This window comes from Corylus avellana, chromosome 8 (genome assembly GCF_965113065.1).
Source record: "Corylus avellana chromosome 8, dhCorAvel1.hap1.2, whole genome shotgun sequence".
NCBI lineage: Eukaryota > Viridiplantae > Streptophyta > Magnoliopsida > Fagales > Betulaceae > Corylus > Corylus avellana.
Window position 1 is genome coordinate 18,885,914 of NC_142497.1, and position 22,294 is coordinate 18,908,207.

The 22,294-nt window shown below is 33.0% G+C and overlaps 1 protein-coding gene across 1 annotated transcript; it reads left to right on the top strand.

The window, feature by feature from the left end:
- The first annotated feature begins 17,726 nt into the window (after nt 1-17,726).
- Nucleotides 17,727-19,306, top strand: LOC132164239 (Chloroplast-targeted copper chaperone protein). The gene is made up of 3 exons (XM_059574706.2): nt 17,727-18,237; nt 18,413-18,488; nt 18,903-19,306. Exons 1-3 carry the CDS (start codon nt 17,773-17,775, stop codon nt 19,079-19,081), a joined length of 720 nt encoding a protein of 239 aa, XP_059430689.2. The 5' UTR covers nt 17,727-17,772; the 3' UTR covers nt 19,082-19,306.
- The last annotated feature ends 2,988 nt before the right edge of the window (nt 19,307-22,294 follow it).

The window sequence follows — 22,294 nt, forward strand, 5'->3', positions numbered from 1 at the left end:
ATCTATCTCGATGTTTGTTCAAATATAGTCTTGGTAGCAGTTTATAAAGCAAGCTACAAAGGGACCGAGTGAATAAAGATCAAATTAGTATTAGTTTTTAATGAAGCTATATTTCAAATTCTACCATATCATTGAAAACCTAAGCCTTTACAAGAGTCAATAGTAGTGAAAGTTAAGAATAAAATCCTTATCTGTATCATACAAATTGCAAGCGATTAGTCTATTGTTTTGCCTAAATATAGCCTAATAAGCCCCACAAGATCTCAATAATTTTCCATAAACAAAGTCTTAAAAAAGTCAAACCCAACTAAGATTATTGCGATTATTCTATTTTTAATATTTACTTGTTTGTAGTTTTCCATCCCCTTTACTCAGATTATTCCATCCCCAAACCCAACCTACAAACCTAATTTGCACAAACCTACTTCAGATTTGTTAGTTTCCCCTAAACCAATCACAAAATTCTTAAATTCTTAGTTATTAAGTATTGAACTATATCCTGCATCAAAAAGTCATGAAGTCAACATATTTGCATAATGAACTTGAAGACAAGAGACCATACATGTAGCATGTGTTAGTGCTCTGCCATAATTCTGAAAATACATAGAGATTATATGGAGGCCCTTCATAATATGTATGTATCATGAAATACTAAAATTTTAGGCAAGAAATTGAGCTACAATGCTAGAATAAAAAGTGAAACAATTCATGGCTGCAAATAAGCTTTGTCATGATGTCCCTGCCCACTATCTATATTTAAAGGTATATATATATAGACACACACACACACACACACACACGTAGATTTCATGTAGGAAATGGTCTCAATACAAATAGTATATATATACACAGACAACATATTTAAAGAACTATAACTATGCAACAGGAGCATCCCAAACAGTTTGAAGACAGAGTTATTCTAGCAGTCTTATATAACACAGTATCCAGCTTAAACCTCCAGAAACCAGAAATTTAATGGCCTCAAGGATACAAACATTGACCATCATTTGAGACTAAAGCCAGGCATTCCATAATTGCACAAACTTTCTATCTGAGACGAATAATATTCGAAGAAACACACTAGATTAAAAATAAAAATAAAAATAAAAAAAGGCTAAGAGCTTTTTAGTGAATCTTACGAACCATAATGGAATTTCTATAAGTACAAACTCATAACTAACCTATGCCAAAACAGAGTACAAGACTTGCCACCTACTCCAATAAATGAGCCAACAAAGTAGCAATTTGTGAACATAGATGAACACGACCATGCAAAACAATGCCACAGCTTTGATACCCAGAAACCCTAATTTACCCCCACAAACAACACCAGTAAACCAAATAAGAATCAATTAGCAACACACACATTTACTTTACCGGATCATAAAGAATTCAAACTAAAACCCTAATTAACAAGCAAGGACAACATTTCGTCCAATACAGTTCCATCGCAGAACACAGGATAATTAAAGAAAGGCGAGAGAATTTCACTCATCAGCAAGCAAATTTAGGTGTTAAACAACTTTCCTGGAAAAAAAGGAAAGACAGTTTTTAGATCTAGAGGCTATTTGGTTTGGGTCACTCGATTCCAGGAAAATCGCGATTTTCACCACCGACACCCTAATCCATGCAAGTAAGAGCTCGAAACGAACCAACACGTAGAGAGAAAGAGCAAAGCAAGCCAAAGTTGATCTGCAGAAACGAATCCAATGGGCGAATTGGGGTGGGCATTCGGAAATAAAGAGGGGAAACAGAAGGAATTTTTTTAAGAAATTTTAGATTTTTTGCCCCAAAGTCTCCCGCGCGCGCCTCCTCTCTATATTTTTTTTTTCCCCATTTAGCTACAACATTGTGGTCGCTACTAAGGATTTTAATTTTTTCCTTTAATTCATTTGCAACGACATTGCCGTCGTTAATAAGAATTGTTAATTAGCGATGACATTGTCGTCACTAATATGACATCATTTTTTTTTCTTCCCGTTGATTAATTAGCGAAATGCTTATTAGTGACGACAATGTCATCGCTAATGATTTGAATCCCGTCGCAGCGACTACATATCAACGACGACATATAGTCGTCGTTGTTGTCCTTTGTTTTTTTATGAAATTAGCGACAACGAGAAATTGTCATCACTGATAGTGAACAATAGCGACGATGTTTGAGTTGTCGCTAAAAATATGGTCCCTAAAGACCAATTTTCCTGTAGTGCTAGTTCAAATATTGGGGCGTTACACTCTCTCTCTTATTTTCTTAGTCGATGGGTTCTCGCAATTATTATATTTTGCAGTATAATAGAATGCGGAAACAAAGCAATGAAGAAGAAAAAGAAGAGAGAAAGAATTAGGCCAAAATTTTTTCTACTCCTTGCCACGTCAGCATAAGGAAATTGAAACGCTATGAGATAGAAAAAAAGGGAAAAGTTTTTACACTCCTTGCCACGTGCAAATTCACACGTTTAATATAATTCAACAACATGTGCATCAAGTCAACAACACCATAAACTGTTACAACATTTTGTGAGTCTTAGAAATTAATTATGGTACATAAATCCATTAAGAACTTACACAAGGGTCATAGTGAAATTAATTAACTTCATCAGTTGGGTTTTACTATTTTTTTTTTTTGGGCATTAAAAGAGTTTAAAAGAATTGCAAGGAAACAACTAGGATATGATCACCGAATCTTATTGCATGTTTAAAAATCTTACAATAATTCTCTCATCTTGTGTTGAGAGAAATTTATGCCGCGTGATAAAGCACAAGATAAAGCTTCAAGTTTGAATTCAAATATCAGTGAAGATAGTTCACATTTGAATTCAAGTGATAAGGGATAATGTCTCTTATCCCTTATTTGTCACTTGTGTATACCTTAGTTTAAATATTATTTGTTATTTGATGTAATATGATGGCTAGCTGTAATTAAGAAATTGTAAGAAATCTTGTTGTAAAGAATTATTATATATATCAATGAATACCCATGTAGATGGGTATGAAAGCCATTACATCATATAGTGTTCTTTGAACTTTATTATGGTATCAGAGCTTATAAAGACTAACGTCTGCTCCTAGTTTTTTTTTTTTTTTTCTTTTCTTCCTCTCATGGCTGATTTTGCTTCTAGCAACAAGTCTATTTTTTTTTGTCCCACCTATGAGTCACCAAATTCAGATCCGTCTTGGCAAAGATAATTATATGTCATGGAAAACTCAAATTAATGCCTATCTACGAGGTACAGACTCGTATGATTTTATTTCTAGTGTCGAGATTGCTCCACCTCAAACCATACCCAACACTTCCACTGATGAAGATGCTCCACCCAACATGGCTAATCCTGAGTACCTTACTTGGTGTCAACGTGATCAGATGATTCTCAGCATTCTGATCTCCACACTTTCGGATAATCTCATTACACATGCTGTCGGCTGCTCCACTGCAAGGGCTCTTTGGCTTTCCTTGGAGAAGATGTTCTCCTCTCAATCACGAGCCCGTATCATGCAGATGCTCTATCAACTAGCCACCTTGTAGAAAGGGAGTGCATCCATTGCTAACTACTACCAAAAGATGAAGACTCTCAAAGACACGTTGGTTGCTGTAGGCCAACCATTGAACAATTTTGAGGCAGTATCGTATCTTCTTGCTGGACTTTGATTAGAGTACAATCCTTTCGTCACCTCCGTTACCACAAGGGTTGATCCTCTCACCCTTGTTGATATCTATGGCCATTTGTTGGCTCATAAGTTACGTCTTGAACAGCATTTTCCAGCTGCTGATTTGCCTCTACCATTTACGAATATCTCAACTAGATCTCCAAGCAACCGTGGCAAAAACATTTTTTTTCCTCCTCTGGCCAAGGGAATTCTTTTGGAGGTTGTAACTCACGAGGACGTGGGAGTTTTTTCTATAGCCATGGACGTGGTTCATCTGCCAACTCCAACCAGCCTCGAGTCATCTACCAAATATGCAATCATCCTGGACATTCGGCGCTCAATTACTACCATCGCCTTGATCGATTCTCTTCCCAGCATGAAGGATCCTCTACTCCATAGGCCTTCTACTCCTCTCCCAATCTGGCTGATGATGAAAATTGGTATCTAGATACAGGGGCTACGAACCACATCACCAATGACATGAACAATCTTAACCTTGCAGCTGAGGAATATGTTGGGTAAGAACAAGTTCGAGTGGGTAACGGCACAGGTTTGTCCATCAGTCATATTGGTTCTGCTTCTCTATTTGCTTCTCGTCGTTCATTTATTTTAAATAAATTACTTCTAGTTCCACAAATTTCCTTTCTGTGAGTCAGTTTGCTAAAGATAATTCTGTCTTTTTTTAGTTTCACGCATCTTTTTTTTGTGATTAAGGATTGTCACACAAAGAAAATCCTCCATCAAGGTCCACTTAGAGCGGGTCTCTACCAACTCAATCCATCATATGCTTCTCCCCAAATAAATCAAGCTCTTGTTGGTGAACGGACGTCCACTGATCACTGGCATCGCCGCTTGGGCCACCCTGCCTTTTGAGTCGTTAAGCATGTTTTGTCCAAGTTTTCATTAGCTTTTGCTTCCAATAAACCTGGATCACCTTGTTCTGCATGTTGCTGAGCCAAAGGTCACCAGCTTTCGTTTTCAGCATCTACGTCTGTGACGTCTAGTCCTTTAGCTTTAATTTATTCCAATGTATGGGGTCCCTCCCCAGTTGTTTCATGTCATGGAAATCGTTACTATGTATCGCTTATTGATGATTTTAGTAAATATATATGGTTGTTTCCTATTTCTTGCAAATCTGATGTGTATGCTATTTTTCTTCAGTTCCAATCTATGGTTGAATGCCTATTCAATCGTAAAATCATATGTGTTCAAACTGATTGGGGTGGAGAATTTCGACCTCTCTTATCCTTTTTTAAAAAGATTGGAATTATTCATCGGATCTCCTGTCCACACACTCATCAACAACAAGGGTGTGTCGAAAGGAAGCATCATCACATAATTGATACTACTTTAGCTCTTCTAGCTGGCAGTAATGTTTCCAAAACTTTATGGGATGAAGCATGTCAAATTGCATGCTATCTCATAAATAGGTTACCAACTCCAACTACATTACATGTCTCCGTACCAAAAATTATTTAAATCAATTCCTGACTATAAATTCCTACGTATTTTTGGTTGTACCTGGTTTCCAAATCTTCGACCATACAATAATCACAAGTTTGAATTCCAGTCAAAAGAGTGTGTTTTCATGGGTTACAGTTCAAAACACAAAGGACATCGTTGCTTCCACATTGAATCTGGAAAATTTTATATCTCACGTGATGTAGTATTTCATGAGACAATTTTTCCTTTTTCAAAAATTAAAAATGTGGCATCATCATCTTTATCCACTTCCTCATATACCATGTTACCCGTATCCCTTCAATCTCCTCCATTAGTTTCGGATTCAAGTCACCCAAACACTGAGTCATCCTTATCTCCTACACATCATGATAATCCCAATATCCCAAGTCCTATACCTGTGCCACATGACTCCACTCGAACTCATCCTATGGCAACACGGGCTCAGCATAATATAAGATGTCCATGTCAGTTCACAAATGGCACCGTAAGATACCCACTTCCACGTGCTCTTCTCACAATCCAAGCATCGGCTCTTCAAGAACCCACGTGTTATTCCACTGCTATACGTATCCCTGAATGGAATCAGGCCATGCAAAGTGAGCTCAAATGCTCTTCTTGCAAATAATACTTGGAGTTTGGTTCCTCCGTCAACTGCTGCCAATGTGGTTGGATGCAAGTGGGTCTTCAAACTGAAACGTAAAGCTGATGGAACGATAGAACGCCACAAGGCACGGCTGGGTGTAAAAGGATTTCATCAACAAGCTGGAATTGATTTTGGTGAGACATTCAGCCCGGTAGTCAAACCCACAACTATCCACACTGTTCTATCTATTGCTTACAGTCTTGGATGGGCAATGAGGCAAATTGACATTCAAAATGCCTTTCTCCATGGGTTTTTGTCTGAGGAGGTCTATATGAACCAGCCACCTGGCTTTGTGCATCCGTCACTGCCAAAACATTTATGCGAATTGAATAAGGCGCTATATGGCTTAAAACAAGCTCCCCGCACTTGGTTTTCATGACTTAGTGGCAGACTTATCCATTTGGGGTTTATTGGATCCAAAGCAGATTCATCACTTTTTACATACAAGTCCGAATGTGTTACTATTTTTGTTTTGATCTACGTCAATGATATTATCATCACAGCTTCCAATCCGGCTTCAATTGATGATCTTTTTAAACAACTGAAGATGGATTTTGCAGTCAAAGATCTTGGACAACTATCCTTTTTCCTTGGCATTGAGGTTCTCCATGGACCGGATGGGTTGCTTTTGTCACAAAGAAGATACATTATGGACTTCCTCAAACGAACCAACATGCATGAAGCAAAACCGATTTCTTCACCAATGTCTTCTTCTCACAGTTTATCAGCTAATACGGGTGATTCAATGGAGGATTCTACTCTTTTTCGAAGCACTGTGGGGTCTCTACAATATTTATCTCTCACTCGGCCTGTTCTTGCTTTTGCAGTAAATCGAGTGTGTCAATTTATGCATCACCCAACCAATCTACATTGGCAGGCAGTAAAATGGATTTTAAGGTATTTGAAGCATACTGTATCTCATGGATTATTAATAACTCATTCAACTGTATCTCAACTTCAAGCCTATTCGAATGCGGATTGGCCTGGATGCCCGAATGACAAAAAATCCACAGGTGCATATTGTGTGTATCTTGGCTCAAATCTTATATCTTGGAGTTCAAGAAAACAACCTACAGTCTCACAGTCTAGCACTGAGGCTGAGTACAAGTCAGTTGCTAACACTGCCGCATAATTAATTTGGATTAAGGCCTTACTAGGTGATCTTGGTATAGAACTTTCCACACCTTTGAAATTATGGTGCGACAACATTGGAGCAACTTATCTTTCCGCTAATCCGGTGTTCCATGGAAGAACTAAGCATGTAGAAATCAATTTTTATTTTGTCAGGGAACGTGCAGCAGACAAAACTATTCAAGTTTTGTTTATTCCAAGTAAAGATCAGATTGCGGATGTTCTAACAAAACCGATTGTATCTACACGGTTTAAATGGTTCTGTTACAAGCTCAACGTTCGTGACTCCCCGTTGAACTTGCGGGGGAATGATAAAGCACAAGATAAAGCTTCAAGTTTGAATTCAAATATCATTGAAGATAGTTCACATTTGAATTCAAGTGATAAGGGATAATGCCTCTTATCCCTTATCTGTCACTTGTGTATATCTTAGTTTAAATATTATTTGTTATTTGATGTAATCTGATGGCTAGCTGTAATTGAGAAATTGTAGGAAATCTTGTTGTAAAGAATTATTATATATATCAATGAATACCCATGTAGATGGGTATGAAAGCCATTACATCATATAGTGTTCTTTGAACTTTATTACCTCGAGAGCTTTCCGTTGGAAATCAAGCAAATTAAATAAATGCATGGCATCATACATGTAGATTGGTGTAGACTTTTATCTTTGCATGTGAAGCTACTTTGTTTCAAATACTTTGTATCCATTAAATATTATGTTGTAGGGTGGCTGATTTTTTGACAAATACAGCCATGATCCATCCCCTTTGAATTTTGTAACCATAGCTTTAAATGCTATGCTGACTTTGTATTGGAGAAATATCTATATAAATGATATGTGTTTGTACGTTGTTATATATAGATGCGGAAGAGTTGATAGCTTCTATAATAAATCAGTTTGTTCACCATATTTTTCTTTCTTTAGATTCTACTTGCCCTTTTCATGATGTATTTGATTATTTGCTAGCTTGATTGTGACTTATTCACCTGAATCACTGTAGATTTTTCTTGTGGGTGATTCAATGACTCCGAAAGATTTCTCAACCATATGGCTTCACAAACAGTAGAAGAGACTGCCACATACTCAGCCTCACATGAAGATAACTACAATTGCCTGCTTCTTTGATGTCCAAGAGAAAGTGGTTGAACCAAGATAGATCACATAACCTGTAAACAACTGAATCAAGTAGTCATTGTTCCCCAATAACTTATCCGAATGCTCGAATCCATATTAGATGTGGCAAGACAACTCAGAAATAGCTTTGGAAAATTATCTCTATTTAGCCTAATTCTTGTTGCATTCCAGGTTCAAGCATACTTGGCTTATCACCTTTTTTTTTTTTTTTTTTTGGACTGATTATACTTGGAAAGGAACACCACTAAGGACAAAATCAGACATAACATTATCGGCCGCAACAAAACAAAGAGAACAATTCATCTATGAATACCAGTAAGCAATACAACACACCTTAATAGTTATAATTGAGCAACAAACTATATGTGACAATACTAGCCTACTAGGTGAGAGTTGTATAAAGATAAGAGACTAATTTGGTGTTTTTTTTTTTTTTTTTTTTGAGTGGTAATAAATTTTATCGAAAAGACGGATGAGTTACGTAATTAAGATGCTAAGCAAAGTTTGTTTGATAACACTTTTTTCTTTTTCTTTTTCTTTTTTTCATTGCAATTTCTAATTGGAATACAATTGAGGAACACTAAACTTTGTCACTTAACATGCATCATCAATAATAGAAGGATTGAATGGCTCTTAGGCTCTTTCACAAGAATAAGGGAAAACATTTGTAGAATTCATGTTCATAGTTTTCCCTTAATTACCATTTAGATCTTTACACCTTGATGAATTTTAATTTTCAAATTTAAAGATTTCAAATCTTGACCACGCATTTCAAAAGGTAAATAAGATTTTTATGATATTCACCATTTTGAGGAAATCCTCTTATCCTAAAGTCACACTCATCTAGCGAAGCTGAAGAGATTGAAATAAGTACATAAATCAAGGAGAACTATAACAACTCAAAAAAAAAGCGCTAGCTACATATACGCTATTACCTCAAAAAAATTAGTCAATTTGGAGTTTTCCTACAATTCATTATAAAGCTCAGTCTTACCTAGTAATTAGGCAATGTGAGACTTATCATTCATTACTATCTTTATAAACTACCTACTCTATATGAGCTATACCTCATTTGTTCAATATGAAACCGGAGTGTTACATAAGTGTTTGTAAATGCATTGTTTCCTATCTTCGGATTTCATGAAGGATATGAAACTACACACCTAGTCCTATAGCAAAAGGTGAATATGTTATGATCCTTGGGCACCCTCATTTTACAAGTTGATTTTCAATGGTGAATTGTACCAAAAGTTTGTATCAAAGGAGCTGAGTCTTTCTACCACCACAAATAGGTTAATCTCACATACACAAAATCTACAAAATAAAAACTTCAACTCAACATAACCTTAATACTAACTACTTGCATCACAACATATCCTATTCACAGGCATCTAGCCCAACTCAGCCCCAAATCAATACCAGTGTAATCAATATTTGCCTTAAATTATAAATCATGACCAACATGCCTATATCTATGAATGATTAAATTATATAATTATTAATAACAAAAAAAAAACTTGCTCGCAACAAATTTTATGAAATTTTACTTGTCAATTTGACAAATCCTAATGAATAAATAATCTAAGAAAATATTTAATCTTAATAATGTAAATCGATAAGAAACACTAATATATCATTAAGAGAATAACTTATATAAGGAGGTTGCACAAAAGGTGAGTTTTGTGCAACCAATCAAAAGGTAACACTTAAGCTAAACTTACCAAACTTAAGTTTTTTTTTTTTAAAAAAAAAAAAAAAAAAAAAAAAAGCTCAACTGCACCAGATTGGCAGATTGTATCACATATGAAATAAAAAATTAATTGCTTTTTTTTAAAAAAAAAAAAAAAATAGAATTGAAGGGGTGGCCAGCCAACCACCTGTTCAATTTTGTGTTTTATATATATATATATATATATAATTTTTTATTTTATCTAGAATATAATTTGGTGTGGTTGAGTTTTTATTTTAAGTATAAGTCTAATAAAATTGACTGATGTATCAGCCTTTTATTGGTGGCACATAAGGTGACTTTTATGCAACAGATACACCCAAGTCCCTCTCTATGATTAATTAGGATGTAAATATCTTGATCTCTTTACAAATTTTTTTTTTTTTTTTTTTTTAAAAAAAAAAGGATAATATTTTTATAATAAATCTCAACCATTGTTGTGGGCTCCCTAGCGCACCAAACCCCAAGATACAATAGTCCAACCAACTACATTATACCATAGAGCAAAAGATCCCTAAAAAGTACTATTTATTTGCCCATATATATACCAATTCCTTATCTTTCACCACACATTTTCTTCGCTTTATATATTCATGGCTTGTAAGAAGAGTATAATTTATAGGAATATGGGCATCCCGATGGGTGAGTTAGTGGGTACATTATGCTCACTCACAATTAGTAGTATTTATGAATAGCCCCTAAGTAATACACAAATAACCTTACATATATTTTCAAAAATAAATAAATAAATAAATAACCTTACACATATAAGGTGGTCAAGGCGTCACATTTTATTCTTTAATCTTTCATAATTATAAGAATATTCAATTATCGAATAAAACAAATATTCATTTGTGTTATAAAAAAAAAATCCGCAATAATTCTAATAAAAATAAAAAAGTAGGAAAGAAAAAAACAAAATATATATACTCATTAACTTGATCGAGACCTGGAAGTTAATTGATTTGTTTTTTTTTCTGATATATCCTTGTAAGGTGTGACTCTGCTAGACCGATAGTTGTGAGACTCTGCTATCGTCTTAATATAATACCCTAAATATTGCATTGAATCTCAAATCCGTCACATGGTAGTAGCTAAAAAAGAAGATACTCCTTTCTAATATATATTATCATTTCAAAGAAAATGCAACATCAAAGCCAATAACATTATTATAAAAAATAAAAAATAAATAAAAAAGAGTAAAAAAGGACTTTAATTTTGAAGAGACCCCCAAATGAACTAGTGCGACAAAGTTCTTCGGAATTCGTAGCCGGAAAGGTAATTAATTAATTATAAATGGAAGAAGAAAGAATCTAAAAGCAGATTTATAAAAGCAAAAAAAGAAAAGAAACATAAAGATAAAGAAAGTAATTAAGAAGAGACAAATGGCCCCTTATTTCTTCCACTAAACAAAGACCCGCATCTTTAATCGCGTGATTATCGAACAGTGGATTCAACGAGACCTCTTACATTAATATTCACATTATAATCAAGGGGAAAGCTGATAAAGGCTAAAAGGAGGGTTGATAAACAATGAAACGGATCGAGAGACTTTTTTTTTTTTTTTTTACTTTTTTAATTTCCTTCTTTTGGTTGTTTGTAGAGAAAAAACAAAAAACAAAAAACTACTATTATTATAAAATAGCAATTAGAAGACAATATAAAATGCAATCAATTGACTTGAGATCTGTTTGATCGTGCCTTAACTTACATATTATATATGTGGCTCATATTAGAATATTAGTGGAAGGTTAAGTAGACGGGATCGAGAGCAGCATGAGTCTAATTAAGTTTGCGGGGAGAACGACTAGGTTGTGGGGGTGCGTGGCAACTCCCCGCGGTACGGTACGGGGTATTTTGAGAATTTTTAAAATACATCCGTATAATTAGGGTTTAGGGTTTTCTTATATATATGTTATGATGTAACTTGAAATCATTAATTGCAAAATGCAGCTGCACTCTCTGTGAATGTAGGCACATTGCCGAACTACGTTAAATTTGTGTTTCGAGTCTCTCTTAATCTCTCTCTCTCTTTTCAATTTTGTTGTTCATCATTGTTGTACACGGTAACAACAATATATATATATATATATATATATATATATATATTGATACTCATGTATTTCATATTGGGGAGTCATCAATTGACTTTAAGACTCTATTTGATTTTTATAGAAAATTTATTAAATTAGAAAAATTTTTGGGTTCAAAGACAAAGAATGAATTTTTCTATTGAGTTTCATATAAAGTTTGAGTTTTTATAATAGGGCCACGGGTTTAAGCCAATAGAGGCCATACTTAATATTTTGGCCCTAATCTATATATATATATATATATATATATATATATATAAAGCTTTTGGAAGAAGGGGCATGGCCATACGGGCGCCGTCTTTGCATATATTGCGAGCTTGTTGCCAAAAGAACTAGGGGTGTCAATGATAACCGCTAGCCACTAATCGCTTAACCGTTTAATTGTATTAACCGCTAACCGCTTAACCGCTATAACCACCTAGCGGTTAGCGGTTATTGGGTTTACTAACTGTAACCGCTAACCGCCTTTTTATATAATATATTTTTATAATTATAATTATAAAAATATTTATACATATAACATAATCACTTGATCATTAAATCACAATTTTTTAAAAAAATACTTAAATCACAATTTGAGTATCAATATATTATCACTATAATTTATATGATTATATCATATAATCACTTGATCATTAATCACAATTTTTTTAAAAAATAATTAAATCACAATTTGGGTATTAATATATTATCACTATAATTTATATGATTATATTACATGATCAATTGATCATTAAATCATTTGATTATATAATAACAAATTATACATATATAATATGACATAACTCATAAGTATACCAATTCATACTAATACAACAATTAAATATCTAGTGACTTATTTCTAATGTATGTTATAAACTTATAAGTTTATATATGTTATAAGTCTATATAAGTCTACATATGCATATGAATAATGTAAATGTATAATATCAATACTTAATCATATGATTTAATGACAATTCAAATATTTTATTCAAGACTTCAAGTGAATCATATTATTAATGTACAATGATGATATGATTCATATAATATCAAATTAAGTAATTGACATTGGATTAAACAATGACCAATGTGTTATTTATAAACACAATTTAAGTATTAATATATTATCATTATATGTTGTGATAGTTGTCTGAATTCTAAACTTTTTTTTTATATGTTTTTTTTTTAAAAAAAAAAAAAAAAAAAAAAAAGGTTAACTGGTTATGATTTAATATTTAAGAAAATTTGTTTAAAGTACAAATAAATGTAAATTTTGGGTCAAATATTTTTTATTTTTCAATATGGGCTATTTTTATAGGAATTGGGCCCAAGAAGACACTAAAAATACAAAAAAAATGAGGGTAAAAAAAAAGCCCAAAAAAGAAGCAAAAAAAGGCCCAAAAAGCCCTAAGAATGCCCAAAAAAAAAAGCTCTATTTTGAAAAAGCGGTTAGCGGGCAGTTATCTATTTCACAAACCGCTAACCGGCGGTTAGCGGTTGCGGTTAGTGAAGTCTACTAATCGCTAAGGCGGTTACGGTTAGCTGTTATCGGCAATAACCACTAACCGTAACCGCCTCGACACCCCTAGAAAGAAGTAACAAATATGAATGATATATGTACATAATTAATGGTGCATATAATTTATGCTCATATATAGCTAATAATTATCTTTACATTTCATATGATCTAGGAGACTAGGACAGTTCTCACTAAATAGAAAATTATTTTAAATATATAATAAGAGTAACACCTACTTAATTTACACCTGTTTTACAATTTTTGACACGTTTTAACATGAAGTGCTATTAAAAAAAATATTTTTAACTTCATTTAATCAACATAAGTCAACAGTCGTAAAATAGTTAAAAAGTGTAGTATTTTCCAAATACTATTATTTTTGGTAATAATTTTTTGTTTTAATCGATGACGGGAAATGGTTACAAGGGAGTCTTTCTCGATTTTGATTGGAATGAAAGAGAGGGTGAGAGATTGGTTGGAAAAGTTTTTCAAACACATGAGAAGCAACCTATCGTGCTAAATAGTGTATTATAAAATTAACACTTAGAAACTTTCAAAGCTTTCCCACAAGGGGAGGAAAGCTAAGTGAAAATTAACAATTTATTTTCAGCAATATATATCTTCACCCTTTTCCTATTTCCCATATTGAATAATAATAATAAAAATAAAAATAAAAATAAATAAATAAAAAACAGCAATATTTTCATACTCATATGTAACAAGTAAATGGCATCCTTCAGAAGTAGGTAAAATAGTCACTGAAAAAGTACAAATTTTACATAAATAAATAAAAAACAGCAATATTTTCATACTCATATGTAACAAGTAAATGGCATCCTTCAGAAGTAGGTAAAATAGTCACTGAAAAAGTACAAATTTTTACTTTAGCTTCTAATTTTTCTATACGTATACACTCCAATAGATTTTATATTCTACTTTTCATTTTCTTTTAAGTATTATTTTGTATAGGAGAGAGTGTGAAAGAAAGAGGAGGAGAGAGAGTAAAATAAAGAAAGTGAAAGACAAAGTAATAAACAAAGTTTATAATGTGAATAGTGAATAGACTAATCATATTTACACTAGATGAAAAAAAAAGTTAAATTGCATATTATGTTAGAGACGAAGAAGCACCCATAATAGTCAGATCTGAATGTTATTAAAGATTTGATTACTTTTTTGGAAATGCTCTTAGGAGTAATGTTAAAAGGAGAATTAGAGTCTTTTTGTGATTTGGCTTTTAAAATTATCAATAGATCAAAATTTAATAATGATCATTTCAAATTCAATGATGATTTTAAAAGGAATAATACTATGGACCATCTTTTTATTCTCTTTTTATCCTTCTAAAGTTGATGTAGCTTTTAAAATCACCATTAAATTTTAGATGAATCATACTTGAATTTTGATCTAATAGTGATTTTGAAAGTCATATCAACTTTAGGAGAATGAAAAGATGATAAAATGATGGTTCTTCGCATTACTCTTTTAAAAGTCACGTCACATTTGAGAAGACTAAAAATAAACTCTAATCCTCCGTATTCCAAACCTAATCTTTTAAAAAATATTTTCAAGGAAAAAAAATCAGTTGCAGTTAAAAAGGATGGTCACGACATGATTATAAGACAACGAGAAGGCAATTTATTCGCATATATTATCGTGGTTTTCGCACTTTATAATTAATATATGTCTGGAAAGAGGCTGGACCCACCGGTTGGCCGGACGATGGAAAACACGTCAGCCATTTTGAAGCTTAATCATTACAACCATTAGATATGACAAAAATAAATCTAAAGATGCGAAAAAGTAAAATAAAGAAGACAATTATTATAGGGCTATTACACTATTACTCATAATTATACAAAGCATGTACCCCAATCAAGTAGCAGATCAAGAATATGAAAACTGGTCCTCGATCTCGATCTTCACCTTTTTTATTTATTTATTTTTAATATTACTTCCATTTTACTTTTATTATATTTTTTTGAAAATATTAAGAGCATATTTGAGATTGCATTTGAAAAATAGAGTTTTTAAGTCAAATTTTTTTTTTGACAAAAGCTTAAATTTTTTGCAAAAATAGTTTTTTGAACCCTTAAAGGCGCTATTAAACCCCTCAAATGCACACCTAACCAGGCTTTAAGAGTCTGTTTGGGATTACGTATGAGAAATAGAACTTTTAAGTCAAAAAGAGCTTTTTGACAAAAGCTTCATTTCAAGCTTTTGCTAAAAGTGTTTTTTTTTTTTGCCATTTTTAGGTTTTTTGGACTCTTAAAAGCGCTTTTAATTATTTTATCAAACAAATACTTTTTTTTTAAAACGAACTTTTTGAATGTTAAAAGTACTTTTAAGCTCCTCAAACGCAATCCCAAACAGGCCTTAGGTATCTTTTGTTAGAGCATTTTTAATAGGCTATAGGTTATTTTGACTAATTAACCCTATAATAAAAATTGATATAAAAAAGAAAAAATTATCTACGTTTGACTAGTTATTTTAGTAAAAAAGATCCCTAGTTGCTACAATGCTTAAAATATGATTGCTGGAAAAAATAAATAAATAAAATTTAAATATAATAGTTAAAGTGAATAGTTAAAAGAATGAGAATGATGTAAGTGAGCTTTGAAATAGAGTAACTAAAATTAAAAAAAGAAAAAGAAAAATATGTGATTCTTTAGCTAATTATTAAAATATGCTGAACTGAATGTAAATGCTCCTATGCGCTAACTAGCTAAAGCAATTACAATAATAATTGATCGAATAATTCAATCAATTATTATTGTAATTGCTTTAGCTAGTTTTTTATTACAAATTTTAATTTTGGAAAAATGAGAATATATTATAGAAAAAACCTTAAGTCATTACTCCATATATATATATATATATATATATATGATCACACTATAGTTAATCAGATTATAGGAAACATATATGCAGCCATGTCGGCTACGTAAGATTGCTTGAACCCCACGTTAGATCATCTAGTTTTGTCCTAATGCCCGATGATCTTCATAAGTTTGTCCACATTTCAAATTTTCAATGAATTTTAAGTTAACGCAATCGAATCATTATTGACCATTACTTTGTCCCATTTAGGGCTAATCCCGAATTTACGATTCCAAATTCAATTCTTTAACAACTTCCTTTGGATTATACTATTTTACTACTTGCATCTACTTTTTTTTTTAATTAATTATCCAATAAAGTGGACAAAAAGTTGCTGTTGGTGAAGTTTTCAATATTAATTAATTAATGTTTCATAATCAAAATTATCGGAATAAGATAATCAAGCTTGCAATTCTTTTTAGCATATATGATGTACGTATATTCATCTAAGTATAATAAACCTATATTCTACGCAACAGCGCTTTCTTTACTAATGTTAGATTATGTAAGGACCTCGAAGTGGCAGTTTGTGTTCGCATGTTGAGTTTGTGTTGTATCGATGAATGAGTATTATATATATATATATATATATATATATATATAAGGTCAATTTTAATTCGTCATTTAATTAAACGGGTTAAGCCCATTAACCTTAACTGATCACTAATTTTGTGTTAGCTAGATTCATGTCGGGTTCGGAGATTGTGTCAAAATTTGTCTGCCATTATGTTATGTGTCGAATTCGGATCGTATCAATGCATATGTTTAAAGTTATATAGGTTAGTCCTAACTATTCGACTCATTTAATTAAACCGATCAGACTCTTCAATTTTAACTTACTAATTTTGTGTTGAATTTATATTAAATTCATGAATTATGTTAAAAATTGTAAACACTAATATGCGGCAGACAGAATGGTTTGCAAATTTACAAACACATAATTCCCCATGTCCCCCTGCTCCTTGCCCAACTGAACCCCATTCTGAGCTTGCAGTTAGTTTGCCTCAATCATTACAAAATTCTCAATACATTTAAGGTCAAAATAATGGAGATGAGCACAAGTTTCAATAATCTAGACACATCTTCCTACTATGGTCATGATTGGGGAATTAAGTCAATCTGATCCTGCTACAAATGCCAACACCATATGGCCCTCACAATTAGGCCATATTGCACAATTGTCTATTGTACAACAATGATGTCTAAATAATAAGATTAGCTAGTTATGAACCTTTCTTCATGTTAATACTTCTAGCAGTGGTAGTAATCATTTCACACAAAGATAAACCTAACTTTTTCACCCCACACCCTCTAAATAATTAAAAAAAGAAAAAAGTTTAAACAACAACATTAAAGGTCCAGATTAATCACATATCTTCTAAGGTATCATTACCTATCCCTAATCCCTTTGGTGGGACCTGTCTGCTTTTTCTTTATCTCTCTCTCTCACTCAACTTTAAAAGCAGCCTACTTCTTTGCTGCTGCTGCATATTCACAAAAGCAGCCTGGTTTGAAGTTATTCTCATTTCTCAATCATCTCCAAGCATGAAAGGAATGGATCTTTTCTGTGCATCTCCAGCCTCCACAGCCATATGCTCTAGCATGGAGCTCCGTTCCATGGTCCGACATGGCCCCAGACCGATTGAGCGCCGCCGCAATCCTCCACATATCCATGATCGAAGAAAAAGCCAAGTACCCCATGTCCCTTGTTCATCTCAATTTCCCATCAATCCTAAGCCTTATTATGAAAAGTATAGGCGGAGCTCCGCCAATCAAAGTGATTTACGTAGAAAAAGCTCCGCCAACGTCATAAATGATCTGAATACTACTCCTCCTGGCTCCTCTAGATATCTCCTAAGTGACTCACCCTTCATCGACTGGTTATCCGAGTCGTCTGAGCCCGGCGCCGCTGCATTGGTTCCTGCTGAGCCGGCGAAGCCTCGGCGCCTGATCAGCTCAAACGACTCTCCTGCTTTAAAATCCTCTTTCTCAGCTCGCTCCCATGATCAGGTTCCTTGTTATAATCATCTTTCTTTGTGTTTTTCATACTTCTATAAAAAAATAAATAAATAAACCCAGAACCTTGTCTCATAGTTTGTGAAAAAACAAATTCCTAGAATGTTTTTGGACTAACATTTACTGCGTACTTCTATTTGTTGTTGTCTATTTATATTCGAATTTGCAGGTCGTGGTTTTGTGGGTGTCACTGCATTGTAAGGGATGTGAAGGAAAAGTCAGAAAACATATTTCAAAAATGGAAGGTTAGTGCAATAACACTTCAATTCTTTGAAGCAAAACATTTAAGAGTATCCCGTTAGTTATATATAGTAATATTTTTGTCCCTTCAAAAGTGAAAAAATTTTAGCCATTCATTTCATCAATCGGTTTAAACAAATACAAATGTTTGCGTTACCGAGACAAGTAGATTTTACATATTAAAAATTAAAATTAATTATCTGGGTAACACACAAACTTATGTATTTGTTTAACCCCGTTAGATAAAATTGATGGTTCAGATTTTAAAATATGAGGAGATCTCAATCCCTATGCCATACTGCCATCTCCGGTTCAAATTCCCATATTCCCCAGATTTGGGTTGTTCATTAATTAGGAAATGAATTGGAAAGGCATGAGTTTAATGTGATTATTTTTTTTGGGAAATTAATTTGGAGCAGGAGTGAGATCATATAGTATAGATTTGGCGACAAAGAAAGTGACAGTAATTGGGGACGTGACACCTTTAGGTGTACTCGCGAGTGTGTCCAAGGTGAAAAATGCACAGCTTTGGCCGACTCCAACATCTACATCTACATCATCATCATCCCCATCACCATCTTCCCGATGGTCAGCATGAGCAGTTGCAAATAAAACTGGAGTTTCTATTTAACTTTTTATGTACAAGTTTGGAATCCCACTAAGGGTGTGTTTGTATGCTTTGATTTGATAAACTTATCATGTTTCAATTAGTATGTGATGTAAATTATATATATATATGTAAAAACTCTTTCTTTTTTTCTACGGGATTGGAATCATCAAAAACTTGGTTGTTCAGAGATCAGAGAAGAAAGTAAAAGTGAAAAGAGTTATAATTAGTATCTGATTATCGTATCTTCTAAGTATTCCCTTTCACTTTGTTTGAATTTTAAAATCTTTGCTTAGGTTGGCAACTCTGAAAATTTCTTCTTGTTTACTATTTCCCATATCACGCCCACCTTTATGTGGGGGTGCATGGAAGTGTACGATGATTCTGTAAAAAAGTGCTACAACCTGTGCTCGTTAAGCACACATCGAAGCATCGATTACTTTTTGTTTTCAAGAAGAAGAATCACCCATTACTTGCCCTTCAATTTTGATCACAGTAATATATGTTAACCACCGTGTGTATATATATATATTTTTATTATTATTATTATTATTTTTTTATTCAATGCGGTGAAGGAGGAAAGAAGTATGCTAACCACCGTATATATTTTAAAGTTTATTAGAACACTACCTTAATGATAGGCCGGGTAACTTTTGACATCGTCTTCGGTTCAAATTTAATGTGAAATTAATTAGTGGGTTAGAGTTTAGTATAATAGAGTTCGCGTCAAACCGAATTGATCACTCGAATAAATACAATTAATAAACGAGTTATTTTCGAGTAAACTTGCTTAACATACGACACGAGTGATCAGTATAACATCTTGTAAATTATTACCATTAAAAAATCATTTAAAACCCTTCCGACGAAGATAAAAATCACCCTCAATCTCATCCATAGTTGTAAAGATATAATTTTGGTAGTTTAATTCATTTTCATGTTCATGTTCATGTTCAATAATTGGGAGTTCTTGTGCCAATATCTTTGTATAAAATGACATGCATTTTCATGCTTAATAATTGAGAATTTTGTTAATTAAACGGGTTATACAATTCGAGTTGGCCGGTCACTTGCCTATTTAAATTTGTTGTGTCAGAGTTAAGGGAACTGATCACCCATTTAATTAAAATGATCAAATTCATGCTGACTTATATAATTTTATACACATACATTGACGAACAAACACGAATTGACACTCATACTTGATGTCTTTTACGCCAATTGGATATTGCAGTGAATTGTAAAATAATTGTAAGTATAGTATTACTCATTACAAAGAGTCGAAGACATTCTTAATCAAATTAATAATAATAATAATAATAATAAAAACATTGATCAAATTAAAATTAACATGGTCCCCAAGCAAGAGCAGCGTAGGATACTGTTTTAGAAGAAGATGACAAGAGCTAGAAGATAGCGTGCTGAAAGACATGGGATGCATCATGCATGCGAGAGCAATATTGGTTGGCAGTCAAGGACGGCAAGGTTGTGGTTTGGGACGACACAGACACTACGAACTACTTTTTCCTTTACCTTTTCTTCTGTCTTCTGAATTGTGCCCATCTTTTTGGAGGGTGGATGTTCTGTTTGATTTGTCAGAATTTCGATTGTGGGTTCTCTGTAAGTTTCACCAATATCTTCTTCTTTCTTCTAGCTTGATCTTTTTCTTTTGCTTTTCAAGAAATGTTGACAATCTGTGGGTTTGTCATACTAATGGATAACCATTAATGACCTCTACTTATCTAATAATTAAGCATACCATCCATGAAAGACTTCAAACTTACAAATTGGTTAACAAATATGATTTGGAGATTTGTTTGATGTTATTTTCTTACACATTTTTTGTCTATCTTTTTAAAAATTCGTCATTAGATCTTACCCACATATTACTACCAAAAATTTCACATTTAATGACATTTGAATAGTGAGGTTTTTAGAAAATGTCACTAATATGTGACTTCATTTGAACAGTTAAAAAAAGTCGCATTTTAGTGACATTTTCTAAAAACGTCACTATTTAAATGCTATTAGTTGTGGAAATTTTGTAGTGATAGTAGATTTGCACATATTTTGTACGGAGATAGGCAAAAGATATGTAGGAGATTAAAACCAAACATTTCTCTATGATTTGTGTTAATTTTTTTGGCTCGGCCAAGAATTCTTATATATATATATATAAATTTATGGGCTTAACTCATCTCATAAAACCGGTTCAATAAGTGAGAGTTGTTCATTCCTTATAAACATGCCCAAGATCTTGTCCACAGGCAATATGAGATTATTTCTCAACACCCTCCCTCACGTGTAAGCCGATATTTTTCCTAATCCTTGTCACGGGGTAAGTAGTGTGGGCCCCAATTCGTCCTGTGATAGGCTCTGATAGAATGAAAAATTTGTGGGCCTAACTTATTTTATAAAACCAGTTCAATAAAAGAAGGTTGTCAATTCCTTATAAACATACTCAAGATCTTGTCCACAGACAATGTGAAATTATTTCTCAACAATATATATATATATATATATATATATATATATATATATATATATATATATGCTAATTATAACCTAATTTGAGCTGCGCCATGTATTGGTGGCAACTCTTTTCTATGTGCATAATGAGCCTTCCACATAATAGACCAAATGATAACAGCATGGTTTACTTTTGGTTGCAAAGTCCATTTCAAATTTTGGAGTGGTGGGGCTGCGTGATCATCATGGCTTTAAGTTTCTTCGTCTGTGTTTGCTTTTGAAACTTTATGATATATCTTAACCAACTGAGGAGACAAAAGAGACTTGGAGTTTCAGTAGGTGGAGAAGAAGGAAAAATCTCCACATCCATATCCATAATATGAATTTTTATTTTTATTTTTATTTTTATTTTTTTTTTAACGGATGAAACTTCAAGGGAGAGAAATTTTTTTATAAAAAAAAAAAAAAAAAAAAAAAAACGGAGGTTCGAATTGGGATTTGGTAGCTTTAATTTCCTTGACTATGTGTCTTGGACGGCTGGAAAAGAAAATACTAGAAAAAGTGAAAAGGGGCTAATCCATCATGCAGGCCATGACCCCACCAACCTCCTAGTTTCGTCACGGGTTAGAGCCTCAAAGGGCACGCAACATTTTTCATTATGTGTGTCACTGTATGGGGATTGGAATTCTTATAATTGATAATTTTTTGTTACAAAAGGTGTCACGTTTTCTTATG